The sequence below is a fragment of the Terrapene carolina genome, unplaced genomic scaffold, assembly GCF_002925995.2.
Source record: "Terrapene carolina triunguis isolate 2854851 unplaced genomic scaffold, T_m_triunguis-2.0 Scaffold112, whole genome shotgun sequence".
NCBI lineage: Eukaryota > Metazoa > Chordata > Testudines > Emydidae > Terrapene > Terrapene triunguis.
The window spans coordinates 17,132,041-17,145,968 of NW_020664463.1; the positions used below are offsets into that span (position 1 = coordinate 17,132,041).

Genomic DNA, 13,928 nt, shown 5'->3' on the forward strand with positions numbered 1-13,928 from the left:
AGTCACACCAGTGAGCCCCCATTTCCTTGGGGCATGATTTCTCTGAAGTGCTGAGCACCTGCAGCTCCCATTGACTTCAAGCGGAGTTTGGGAGGGTTAGTAATTAGCTAGCACTGTTGCAAGACCCTCCACATTGTAATTTGCCATGTTCTGAAATGGTTTAGGCTAATGTTTTGTTGCCATTGTGTATGGGGCATGACTATTCAATTACTCGAGAGAGCCTGGGACGGCGGCGGGGAGTTTTCCCTCACCAGCAGAACTGACACAATTGGTTTACCCAATATGGCTTTGAAAACTGACTCTTGTAAACCTGTTAAGTACACAGAAATTTTCTCTATGTAAACAGAGCTAGCATGGGAAAGGAAAGGAAAGGAAAGGTGGTGGGAGAAACGTTAGCAATTTTAGAACCCCATGTAAGCAAAATCAAAGTGAAAGCACATGTTGGAGATTCCCTCCCACTCCACCTGGTAAAGTGCCTTCTGGTGCAACAGAACACAAAACAATCAAAATGCAAATGCTACTATAAATTTTTGTGTTTAAACTTTATGTTCAGATTTTGAGCATTTGCTATAGGTGATTTAAATCTGTAAGTCTGTTGGAGTATTAGAAGAGGAAAAGAGGAGAGGATATTGCTGACCTCACAATGTATTTTCTATTCCAAGCAAAATCTTGTGACTTTTATTCTAAATGTGTGATTTTAGTCTGTCTATTCTTGCAGCTAGATCCTGCTCACTTGTAGCATTGAGCAAGGACAATGGCTGATATTATAAGATGGAGACAAACAAGCACCTCTGCTACTATGTTCTATTGAAACCCTGGGATAATTTACAACATTGGATTGTTTGTCTGTGGGTTTTTTTTAAGGCAATAACAAACCAAACAAGAACCATCCTTCCTTGCAGCAGTGAATGTGACCTGTTTTTCATTTGTTTGTTTTTTAACTGATGGCTCAACTAGCAAGAGTAGGTGGGAACTGTGGGGCATTCAGTGCTCAAGAGATTTTAAATAGACTTTGGGGTTGTTTTGCTTTGTCGGGTTCCCTGAAGTCACAGCTCACCAGTTCCTGGTCTCTGGTAAGTCTCGCTGTGCACTTTGCTGCTAATATCACAGCCACCATGGTATATGGCTGGAGCAAAAAGCCACTTTGCAGATTATCTGACAATACATAAATGCTACTAATGAGACATTCCCATACGTGGGCAGCACCAACAGCCAGGACGGTGGAACAAACCAGGACATCCGGAACAGATTCAATAAAGCCAGGAACACCTTCAGGAACTTAAATATAGTCTGGAAATCATCAAAATACAACACCAAAACCAAACTCAGGATCTATCAGAGCTGCGTACTTCCAACACTACTTTATAGTGCAGAATGCCGGGGAATGACAAAGTATGACATGTCCAAATTTTATTCATTTCATACTACCTGCCTCAGAAAAATTCTCCGTATCTTTTGGCCCAGAACAATATCAAACCAAGACCTATTCACACAGTGCAGCCAAGAAGTTATGAGCACCATCATTAGAGGATTGGGCCAAAAGAAACCTGATGAGGTTCAACAAGGACAAGTGCAGAGTCCTGCACTTAGGACGGAAGAATCCCATTCACTGTTACAGACTAGGGACCGAATGGCTAGGAAGCAGTTCTGCAGAAAAGGACCTAGGGGTTACAGTGGACGAGAAGCTGGATATGAGACAACAGTGTGCCCTTGTTGCCAAGAAGGCTAACGGCATTTTGGGCTGTATAAGTAGGGGCATTGCCAGCAGATCGAGGGACGTGATCATTCCCCGCTATTCGACATTGGTGAAGCCTCATCTGGAGTACTGTGTCCAGTTTTGGACCCCACACTACAAGAAGGATGTGGAAAAATTGGAAAGAGTCCAGCGGAGGGCAACAAAAATGATTAGGGGGCTGGAGCACATGACTTATGAGGAGAGGCTGAGGGAACTGGGATTGTTTAGTCTGCAGAAGAGAAGAATGAGGGGGGATTTGATAGCTGCTTTCAACTACCTGAAAGGGGGTTCCAAAGAGGATGGATCTAGACTGTTCTCAGTGGTAGCAGATGACAGAACAGGGAGTAATGGTCTCAAGTTGCAGTGGGGGAGGTTTAGGTTGGATATTAGGAAAAACTTTTTCACTAGGAAGGTGGTGAAGCACTGGAATGGGTTACCTAGGGAGGTGGTGGAATCTCCTTCCTTAGAGGTTTTTAAGGTAGGGTGACCAGATGTCCCGATTTTATAGGGACAGTCCTGGTTTTTGGGTCTTTTTCTTATATAGGCTCCTATTACCCCCCACCTCCTGTCCCGATTTTTCACATTTGCTGTCTGGTCACCCTATTTTAAGGTCAGGTTTGACAAAGCCCTGGCTGGGATGATTTAGTTGGGAATTGGTCCTGCTTTGAGTAGGGGGTTGGAGTAGATGACCTCCTGAGGTCCCTTCCAATCCTGATATTCTATGATTCTATGATTACCAGGAGGCGCTGGAGATGGATTGGCAATGTGCTTCAGATGGAAACTGATTCCATCACCAGAATAGCAGTAAGATGGACACCTGAAGGCAAGCAAAAACAAAGTCATTCGAAAACAACATGGTGAAGAACTGTGGAGGCTGAGCTGAAAAACCTGGGGAACAGCTAAGGCATGATGGATACTGACTGACTAATGAGACATTTGGGGAGGAAAAATAGGAGCATGCCTTTAATTCTATTGCAATACATTGGTCTAGGAAAGTTTTTGGAAGGGACAAAACTTTGGGGAGGGATAGTTCAGTGGTTTGAGCATTGGCCTGCTAAACCCAGGGTTGTGAGTTCAATCCTTGAGGGGGCCATTTAGGGATCTGGGGCAAAATCAGTATTTGGCCCTGCTAGTGAAGGCAGGGGGCTGGACTTGCTGCCCTTCCTGGATCCCTTCCAGTTCTATGAGATAGGTATATCTCCATATATTACAAAGTGGGAAAATAGAAAATATGTAGCTAATAAATGGCTGTCCATTCTAAATACAGATATGCCTCCTGCACATCAAGCAGGGTTACTACCTCTAAATATCAGAGGGGTAGCCGTGCTAGTCTGGATCTGTAAAAAGCAACAGAGAGTCCTGTGGCACCTTTAAGACTAACAGATGTATTGGAGCATAAGCTTTCGTGGGTGAATACATGCGTCTGACGAAGTGGGTATTCACCCACAAAGCTTATGCTCCAATACATCTGTTAGTCTTAAAGGTGCCACAGGACTCTCTGTTACCTCTAAATATTTCTGTGATCATCCCAAATTTCTTGGGGCAATCCAACACCCTGTAATCCAGGCTTGGGAAATATCAACATGCCCCAAAGCATCTTTTGAAGCCTGTGAAATTGTGACATATGGGTTATAATCTAGACTGATGAGTAGCTGCGTGACTTCTGCCCTCTAATTTGAGGTGCACTTTACACTGCTTTGCTACTGTAGCCTCCAGTCTTGGACTGCTCACAAACAGCCTCCAACATGTAAGTTGCTCCCAGCTGTATCTGTGTGTGTTCTGTTACCCAAAATTGGATAGGCTAGTAAGCTTAGGGAGGACTAATGACCCACCAGAGTTTGGCAGAAAGCAGCACGTTTATTATAGTGATAGCTAAGCTCAAAAGAAGGGGGGGGGGTCGTCACAAACACATACTCACACTCCCAGGACAGGCATGGCATTGGAGATGTCAGGATCCTTCAAGGTAAGTGTCCCACAGCACAGCGATGGATAGTGTGATGAAGGTAAAGGTGTGATGAAGGTGCCTTCAGAGCTGGGCTCCCAGGACAGCAGCCGCTGCTCTCCAGCTGCTCAGCTCTGAAGGCAGCGCCACTGCCAGCAGCAGCACACAAGTAAGGGTAGCAGTACTACAACTCCCCCCAAATAACCTTGCGACCCCCCACGTCTCTTTTTTGGGTCAGGACCCTTACAATTACAAACACCATGAAATTTCAGATTGAAATAGCTGAAATCATGAAATTTACATTTTTTAAAATCCTATGCCCGTGAAATTGACCAAAATGGACTATGAATTTAGTAGGGCCCTAAGTATTGCCTATGCATCCCTATGACATACCAGGGTATAATCCAGACCAGTGGGGGGGAAGGGGAGGGAGCTGTGTCACCCCTGCCCTGTAACCTGGGTTGCCTTGCAGTGCCTTGCTGTTGTAACCTCCACCTGAACTACTCACAACCAGCCACCAGCATGCTAGAACTCCCAGATTGTTTGTGTAACTGCAGCCTGCCAGTCACACCCTGGCTTTCGCAAGATTGCTCACCAAACTCTTCAGGTCAGGACCCCTTCCCCCCGCCAAGCCCAATGACTGTTTTCCTTTGTATTCTTAAGTGTGACGCCAGACAGGGAGAGAGAGAGAAGGTGTCTTGGGGTGTTTGCTCTATCCTTCTATAGTTTCAGTGCCTCTCTTGAAAAAACTTTTCCAGTTGGGACCGATAAGAAAAAGAGTCTGTGTAGAAGGATGTTCCCTGCTGGGTTCTTTTACCTGTTTGAGCTTCTTTTGTTTTCCCTTCCTGCTTAATGACTCTGTTTACCGCTTGAACACAAATTAAGGCAAGCACACATTCCTTTGTTTAGGACAGATTTTTGCCTGGGCGGTGCAGTATGATTTGGAAAATGTGTTCATAATATCATACATCAGCAAATTATGAGTTTTCAAATGATACCTTACCAGGCATACCTTATACAAAGATTATTACAATAGTGTATAAGGCAAGGCTGTGGGCAAACCTTTTGGCCCAAGGGCCACATCCAGGTATGGAAATTGTATGGCGGGCCATGAATGCTCATGAAATTGGAGATTGGGGTGCAGGAGGGGGTGAGGGCTCTGGGATGGGGCCAGAAATTAGGAGTTCAGGGTGTGGGAAGAGGCTCTGGACTGGGGCAGGGGATTGGGGTGCGAAGTGGAGGTTAGGGCTCCAGCTGGGGCTGTGGGCTCTGGGGTGGGGCTGTGGGTGCAGGAGGGTGCTCTGGGCTGGGACCAAGGGTCTCAGAGGGCAGGAGGGGGGGGATCAGGGCTAGGGCAGGGGGTTGGGGTGCAGGCTCCGGGCAGCACTTACCTCAAGCAGCTCCCTAAAGCAGCGGCATTTCTCTCTTCCAGCTCTTACGCGTAGGGGCAGCCAGGGGGCTCTGCACACTTCCCCTTCCATAGGCGCTGCCCCTGCAGCTCCCATTGGCTGCTGTTCCTGGCCAATAGGAGCTGCGGGGGCGGCGCTTGGGGCAGGGGCAGGGTGCAGAGCCCCTGGCTCCCCCTACACATAGGAGCTGGAGGGGGGACATGCCACTGCTTCTGGGAGCTGTGCGGAGCCATGGCACGGAGTGGGGCAAGCCCCGGACTCCACTCCCCAGCGGGAGCTTGAGGGCCGGATTAAAACATCTGACGGGCCGGATGTGGTCACCAGGCCGTAGTTTGCCCCCTCCCCCGCAAGGTGTAAGGGGTGGATGCTGTCACAGCCTCAACCAAGATCAGAGCCCCACTGTCCTAGGCACCACACAAACAACACAGCTAAGAGACAGTCCCTGCCCCAAAGAGCTTACAATCAATATAGCCAAGACAGCCGCAGAGTGGGAGAAATCAGGGCCACCCAGAGGATTCAGGGGGCCTGGGGTCTTCGGTGGCGGGGGCTGCCAAAGACCTGGCATTTCGGCAGCGGGTCCCAGGGTGGAAGGACCCCCTGCTGCGGGTCTTCGGGGCACTTCGGCGGCGGGTCCCAGAGCGGAAGGACCCCCCCCGCCGCCAAATTGCAGCCAAAGACCCAGAGCGGAAGAAGCTCCAGGGGGCCAGGCCCCGCGAGAGTTTTCCGGGGCCCCCAGAGCAAGTGAAGGACCCCGCTCCAGGGGTCCCGAAAAACTCTCGTGGGGCCCCTGCGGGGCCCGGGGCAAATTGCCCCACTTGCTGCCCCCCCCGGGCGGCCTTGGGAGAAATGGGCTGCTAGTATCCCTGGGATGAAACAGGAAGGCTGGGGCACTGCTATGAATGACAGCCAGCTGGCCCAAATGGCAGTATGGTGCCTTAACTACAAGTCCACCCTTCCCCTTCCATCAGCTCAGTTTTTATAGGAGCCATATAACGTCAGAGCAGCCAGGTCCCCTTTTCACAGCGAGAAAGAGCAGAGGGTGTTAGACCAGAAACTCCCTCATTTTAAATTGCTTTTAAGGCAGGTTTAAAGGCCTCTCAGACCCACTCTGTGCTGCTGAGTTCCTTACACCCGGGATGGGCACTGCCAGGGGAAGGCAGCTCAGGGCTGACCTTGGCCCCCTGCGGCCTGTGCTGGAGAGGCTGGGGGTGGGGGTGCTCCAGCCAGGCGCACAAAATGGAGAGCGTTTTAAACCCCTCCCCGGCCGGGAGGCTGCGGCAGCTGGTGCCTAGAGACGCTGGTTCCCAACCGGCTGAGCGGGGCCCGGGCTGCGCGCTCCAATGTTGCCTTTTTAGGCCTGCGCGCTGCAGGACGCCGCCGGGACGGGGGCTGAGGCCGCCGCCGGAGGAACCATCCCCCGGCCCGGGCGCTGGCACGTCCTCCCGCCCTTGCAGCGGCTGCGTCTCCCGGCGTGCGCTCCCCTCCCAACCCGGCAGCGGGCAAGGAAGGAGCCGGAGGTGGAGCCCGGGGCCGGAGCGGGCCATGTCCCGCGCGGAGCCGCCGGGGGAGGCTGGGGCGGGCGGGGAGGAGGTGGTGCGGATCCGGCTGGGGGACAGGTGCTACCCGGTCTGCAAGAGGAAGCTGATCGAGCAGAGCGCCCTCTTCCGCTCCGGCATGCGGGAGGCAGGGCAGGGGCAGGAGGAGCAGCAGCTGCGCGGGGGGCTCAGCGCCCTGGGGCTGGAGTTGGTGCTGGACTTCATCAACACCTCGTGCCTGGCCCGGCTGGAGCAGGAGGAGGGCGGGGAGCAGGAGCCCCCTCTGCTGGAGGAGCTGATCGAGGCCGCCTCCTACCTGCAGGTCACCCCCCTGCTGCGCCTGCTCCTCTCCCAGGTGAGGCTGGGCAACTGCCTGGAGCTGCACCGCCTAGCCCAGGTCTATGGCCTCCAGGACCTGCAGGATGCCTGCCTGGACTTCATGGCTGCCCATTACCATCAGGTGCTGCGGAGACCTGAGGCCCGTCCCCACCTCCTCCTGCCCAGCGCCCTCCGGCAGCAGCTGATGGAGAGGCGGATGAAGGGCACTGCCACCCTCCTGGCTATTGGAGACTTCATGGGTGCCTCCTCTCTGGGCCTGGCCCCGCGCCGCCACCTGCAGGAGGAAGCCCCTTGGTCCATGCTGAGGTACGATGAGGTGGCCCAGAGGTGGCTGCCCTTGGCCAACAACCTGCCCCTGGATCTCATGAATGTCAGAGGCTACGGGTCGGCGATGCTGGACAACTACCTGTTTGTCATCGGGGGCTATAGGATCACCAGTCAAGAGATATCGGCTGCCCACTGTTATAACCCCTGCATAAATGAATGGAGTCAGATGGCGTCAATGAACCAAAAAAGGTAAACCCCCACATGGTGAATTAACAAGAAATATCCTATTGAGTCTGGGTCTAGTGTCAATACCTACACAAGATGCAGGGCCTGATTCACCACTGCCCTGCTCCTGGTGGAGTCAACTCCATCAGCATAAGCAGTGCTTGACTCTCCCCTTCTCTTCCTTTTTGCTGGTGTTATGATAGTATCCAAGGAGGAGGGGGGTGATGAACCAGGCCTCTAGGGTCCAGTAGGCTTTGTAGTCTTTAAATATCTGTCTTTGTTTAAAACAGAAATTCTTGGTAAAATAATGAAGACAAAAGCCTCCTCCCAGTCTCTGCATGGCACATTTTGGCTCAGTAATGTAGTCTTCTTATACGCATAGAATCCTGTTGGCATCAATGCCATGCATGTATGGAGTGCAGAACGTCTGAGTCAAGATCCACCAAACAGATTACTATTTGTATCACGGCAGTTAGACGTTGTGCTAGGCACTGTACACACATGCTATAAAACCACAGTCCCTGCCCCAGAGAGCGTATCGTTTAGTATACCTGAGGAAAATGTTTGCTGAAATTGGTTCCTTCTATCATCAACCCCCTCTTCCTGCTTCTTATATTGTTTTTAAAAGCTGATGAAGTGGACCATAATTGTATTATAATTGTCAGTGGAAGTGGCCCATGTAACTCAGTATTTTTTGTGATTCGTTTTTTATTGATTTTTCATAAAGTAATTGCTAATGACAATTAGAAAAAAGGTACACCTCTACCTCGATATAACGCTGTCCTCGGGAGCCAAAAAATCTTACCGCATTATAGGTGAAACCGCGTTATATCGAACTTGCTTTAATCCACCGGAGTGCGCAGCCCCGCCTCCCCGGAGCGCTGCTTTACCGCGTTATATCCGAATTCGTGTTATATCGGGTCACGTTATATCGGGGTAGAGGTGTAAATGTTTCACAGCTTGTATGTCTTTCCAGCTGGTGCATGCTTCATAGAATCACCAATAGAATTATGCAATTACACTATTTTACAAGTTGTTAAAGCTGCAAGACTAAACAAAACTAAGGGAAAGTTTAGGTTTTCTTTTTTAAAATTCTTATTATAAAACGGAATATATTTAATGAATACATACATTCTCAACATTCTTTAAAAAGAAAAAAAAAAACAGTTTACAGCAAAAACAGCTGAACTCTAAAATTTGGTAGGTAAATAGTCCTCATTGAGTATTTGAAAACTAGAAGATTTTAATAGGCCCTGACTCTGCATTCTCATCTTTGCAAGTAGACTTCTGTGTAGGTGCAGAACACTTGACTTCAGTGGAATTCTGCGTAGGCATAAGGGTCAACCCATGCAGTGTCCTATTGAAGTCAATACTTGAGCATGGATCCTACATTGATCAAGTTGCAGGATTGGAACCTTTAGTTGTAAGATGAGCATGACAGGAGAGATTTACTACATCCCATGCTTCTGCTGCACTACAAGTGTGTGCTTTTCAAAACAATATCTTTTAGTGTTTTTTCACCCGTACCGCCCCACTCCTGACCAGCTGCCCTCCCCCCACCCTTTTTTAATTCATTGTATCTGAAATGATTTAATGTATTTATTGGCCTTAAATTGCTATTGGATATAACATTCATACTTACGTGGCTCCAGGGGTGCTGGGACAATTTTATAGTGGGGGCGCTGATCATGGAAACCATGTATTTGGTGTTTAAGTGCATCAAGCCAGGGGGTGCGTTAGCACCCCTAATTCCACCTCTGCTGCATGGATCAGGCCCTGCAGGCATCCCTTTTTCTCTTTCCTCTGCCTCTTTGAGTAGGAAACTAATCCCAAGACTAACCCTTTATCCTCTTGACCTAGAGAGAAGTTGATCCCTAGTCTTCTAAGTATTTACAAGAAACAAATTTGCCTCTGAGAAACATGCATTGGTGCTATATCTTTCTTTCTTTTTTCTTTTTCTTTTTCCTATTTAAAACACCTAAGTGCAGAAACATTAAGCCTGTGCAAATTAAAATGTTTAAAAAGTCAGGAAATGCAAAATTAAAGGTTCATGCAGCAGCAGCAAGTTGGACATGTTGCATATATGTAGTGTATTTTCTCTTCCCATTCTCCTTGTTTGTTGTATAAGATAATACAGGTAAACCTGACAATCCTATTATCTAAATTTTGGGTTATTCCAAATTAGTTTGTGAAATTGATACTATGATAAAATTTCAGATGTTCCCTGAGTCATGTGCATAGTCAGAGTTTACCTGTAATTTACTCTCGTGTTTAATGTATATCACAAACTATAAAGGATGTGCCACATGCCTGAGTTAATATTGCCGTAGAGACGCTAAAGCATGCATTTCCTGAGACTTTAAAAGAAATGGTGATATCTTAATATTGTATTAACCTCATTTTTCTTTTTTTTTTTTTTTTTTTTTTGTGCTCCATGAGAGAAATGACACTAGATAAAAATGTAGGCCAAGATTTTTTTAAAAGGGTGCTTAAAGTTAGGGTCCTAAACCCATCTTTAGGCTCCTAAATAAGTGGCCTTGCTTTCAAAAGTGCCCAGCACCCTGTGACTTTAGGCCACTTATTTAGGTGCCTAAGAATGGATTTAGGCATCTAACTTTAGGCATCTTTTTAAAAAAAAAAAAAAATCTTAGCTCTATTCTCTTATCAAGTTCTGCAGGAGCAGTCCTACTCTAATCTGAATGCATTGATTGATTGCTTATATTTTATGATGCCAAAGGCCAAACACTTGGACATCTTATATCAATGAAACAAACAAGAAAGTACGGGTATTACAACATAAAAGGACCAACAATGAATCCACTGTCCCGCCTCAGAAGCTCCCATCCTAGTTATGAATCAAGCCAACAAGCTTTTGAAAGCCTGACTCTTCTCTCTTTGTAGCTTGCTTGCTTGGGTTTTTTATGGGCTTTATTGCCATAGTATTTTAGCATTTTATAAGCATTAATTTAATGAAGCATCAGAGACATTATCCTTACAATAACCCTGTGAGTAATGGGGAGTTATTTTACAAATGTGGAACTGGAGTACATAGATTTAAGTGACTTGATCAAGATTACAAAAGAAATCAGTGGCAGAAGCAGGAATAAATACCAGATCTCCAAGGTCTCATCAGGTTCTTAACCACAAGACCATTCTTCCTATTCCAGAGGGCCCTGTCTCGTTCACCATGCACCATCCAACTTCTGCATTTAAATCTGGCAAGGGCCCTGCTGAAAATACAATGTGTTTGCCATGCAAACTAAGACCACATCTTAGGACTCTCAACATGTGGGGCTTTCCCTGAGGATGCCTTGCCGCTAGCTGTGGAGAATTGAAGACAAGGGTAATCCAGCAGATCATAATCCCTGCAGTAGTCTCTCTTCTCTTGAGATCCTGGATTCTCGTCAACCTGAGACAATTCTACAGAAATGCTTCTGCCTCTTGGGTATATAGTGGCAACCAATGACCACGCAACACTCTGACCAAACAGTCGGGGGGAACTTTTGCCGAGGGGACTCTTTCAAAGGTCTGTTTTTACGAAACATGCCTGGAGACTTTAATGCCTGCATAGAGTAGATTGGGCTTGTGGTTTTAAAGTCTTGTGTACTTTACAACATCCCCCGTACACTTGTCTTTTTAATCACATGTCTGAAGATGTATGCATGCGTCAGAATGGAATAGCAGTTGAACAGTCCCACCTCTAAACGGAGGGCTGTATAACAAAGGTGAAGACACTGCCTCAGCCAAAGCAGTCCTAAAACTTCATGGCATTTATGCTACACAGAGGGATGCTGCAATAACAGCATGGTTCATTGTACATTATATTTTTAGTGTGTTGTGGCGACGAAAGAGGAAAGGAGACAGAACGCCAGGTCGTGGTAGCCAAAAAGCCTCCCAGGGAATTTTTCCTGGGGTTTTTATTCTTTCTACTTCCCTGTTTACAACACTTCTAAGTGGTTGAATTGTTGCGCATAGGAGGAGCGTACAGTGTACAACAACATGAGATAACAAACCCATATCTTGTGCACGTGAAAGCAAGCAGCGAGGGTGAAAATCCGGTCAGCCAATAAGTTTCCCAAACACAGACGCTGGGGTGAAGGCCGCTCCGGCCTCGTAGCCACGGGCACAGTGTGCCGCACCCGTGGGCTGACGATTCGGGAGCTATGCGTCCCTACAGTGTGTTACTCCTGGGGGAATTCTGTGCCAAAAAATTAAAAATTCTGCACAATCTTTTAAAATTCTGCATATTTTATTTGTCAAAATAACACAGTATAATCACTCTGGTTTCAATTATTTCGGTAATTTATAGAATGGATGGAGAATGGGAGTGGGGAGCATTGCAGGAAATCCCCAACCCCCCTTGCTTAATAGCAGGGCTTTGGAGCTGTGCTCCGGCTCAGCTCCAGCTCCAGGCAAAAACCTGCAGCTTCACTGCTCCGGAGCTGCTCCGCGCTCCAGCTCCGGGCTCCGCTCCAAAGCCCTGCTTAATAGTAACATAGCTAAGTTTGGCCCTTTATTTTTAGTTATTAGTCAACAAATATATGCAGCCATATGCTCAGTGTTACATCATAGGCAACTGAAGAGAAAGTGGGGGTTGGGGAATCAAACTCACAATTTATAATGGCTACTGACCATCTCCAGAAATGTCAGTAGCAAACAGTTCATGGACACATTTTGATAGGAAATTTTTTCAGTCCAAACATTTAGACCAATTCTAATCATGAAAGCACCATAAACGTTTATAAGGCCATACTGTCCTTTACACCCCTCTGGCAATGTGAAGGAGCCTTAAAATTGTACACCTGTTTTATATTCCTGGGGGAAAGCATAAAGACAATAGGAACAATTCACTAAGCAGGCAGGCTGCTACAGTCTGCTCTGCCTCAGGGGACAGAGCCTGCCCCATGCCTGCCTCCTCAGAAACATCCTGAAGCCCTGCCCCTCCACTCTGAGCATGCTGCAATTGCGAGCGAGAGGGACAGAGTGTCTCTCTCTCTCTCTCGGTGCTGCCCGGGAGGGGCGCATGACTGCTCTTGCAGCTTCCCTGAACTTTCCTGTCAGAAGTCATTTTTCTGCGGGGAAGCAAAGAAATCTGGGGGGGGGGGGGGGCATGAATTCTGCACATGTGCAGTGAATGCAGAATCCCTTCAGGAGTGGTGTGTTGAGTCTTAGTCAAATAAACAGGCCATTTGCTCAGCATGCTTCCAAGGAAGGGCAGTCACATGTTCCTCTGTTGAAGGGAGCTTGGATCAATTGGTACTATAATATTCCATGGATCAATGTTGCATATGCTGAGGCAGGGTTCCTGGACCCATTGAAGTTGGTGGTTTGACTCTGATTGACTTTTTGATGGGCCCTGCATTTGGTCCCAAGTGAACTGAAATACTTCATGGCCAAAAGAAGTAAGTTTAGGAGTAAGGTAATTCATTGTGCTGAGTGGCTACTAATAAAAGGATTGCCCTGCCCTTAAAAATGTCCTGGATTTTATAATCAGGTCCTAAAGATTATTTACTAGTAATTCCAATCCAGTTTATAGCCGTGATCTAGCCAGCTATTTGTGTCTCATCACCATAGTAACGAAGTGCCTCACAATCAGTAATAAGTGTTGAGAAGATAAAAATCCGTGTCTGGTAGAGCAGTATTATCCCCATTTTACAGATGGGGAACTGATGCACAGGGCAGATTAAGGGCTTGGTAAGTGTCATGCAGGAAGTTTGTGGCTGAGTTTAACCCAGGTCTCTTGAGAGCTCGTCCAGGGCCGGGCCCTGTCCACTAGATCATACAGTACTTACTACCTCTGTGGTTAAGTTGTTCAACAAGCACTGATGTACTGAAACATCATCTTTATAGAACTGGTTTGAGTGTTATGAGCGGGGATCCTAGAAATCCATTTGCCACAGAAAAACACGAAATTTGCCTTTTTTCAGACAATTTTTAGTTTTTATATTTTGTGAAACAATAAAAACATATATGAATTAAATTTTACTGAAAGTATCAGTGTCACTTATTCAGTGTGCACAACCTCCCCCTCTTGTGGTTAGTTTTTGAATGTGTTTTAAATTTCCAGTGGAACCCCGTTTTATCTGATCTAATCGGGACCAGGGCCGGATCGGATAATCAAAAAATCAGATCATCAGGAGAACTGGCAAAGAGCTTTCTATCTCTTATTTTAAGATGGGGAGGAGGGTCGCCAGCTGACTGCCCAAGCTCCGTTCCTGTCAGCCCCAGGCAGCTAGTGGTTCGGTTAATACAGAGAGCTGGACAACGGAGGCTCGGATAAATGAGGTTCTACTGTGTATCAGAAAAACATTTAAAAAACCGAGGAGTCCTTGTGGCACCTTAGTCTCTAAACAAATGTATTTGGGCATAAGCTTTCGGGGGCTAGAACCCACTTCATCAGATGTATGAAGTAAAAGATACAGGAGCAGGTATAAATACATGAAAGGATGTGGGTTGCTTTACCAAGTGTTAAGTCA

At 47.3% G+C, this 13,928-nt stretch overlaps 2 protein-coding genes across 2 annotated transcripts in view; one reads left to right on the forward strand and one right to left on the reverse strand.

Annotated features, from left to right (window-relative positions):
• The window catches only part of MANSC4 (MANSC domain containing 4), a 26,996-nt gene extending 20,724 nt beyond the window's left edge, over positions 1 to 6,272 (reverse strand). The window contains exon 1 of the mRNA XM_024198669.2: positions 6,216 to 6,272. The gene's annotated coding sequence lies outside the window, so the exon portion shown is untranslated. The remainder of the gene's footprint in view (positions 1 to 6,215) is intronic.
• A 356-nt stretch (positions 6,273 to 6,628) lies between these two features.
• Positions 6,629 to 13,928, forward strand: part of KLHL42 (kelch like family member 42) — a 16,662-nt gene continuing 9,362 nt past the window's right edge. Inside the window, exon 1 of the mRNA XM_024198653.2 lies at positions 6,629 to 7,476. Coding sequence (XP_024054421.1) covers positions 6,629 to 7,476 — 848 coding nt within the window. The remainder of the gene's footprint in view (positions 7,477 to 13,928) is intronic.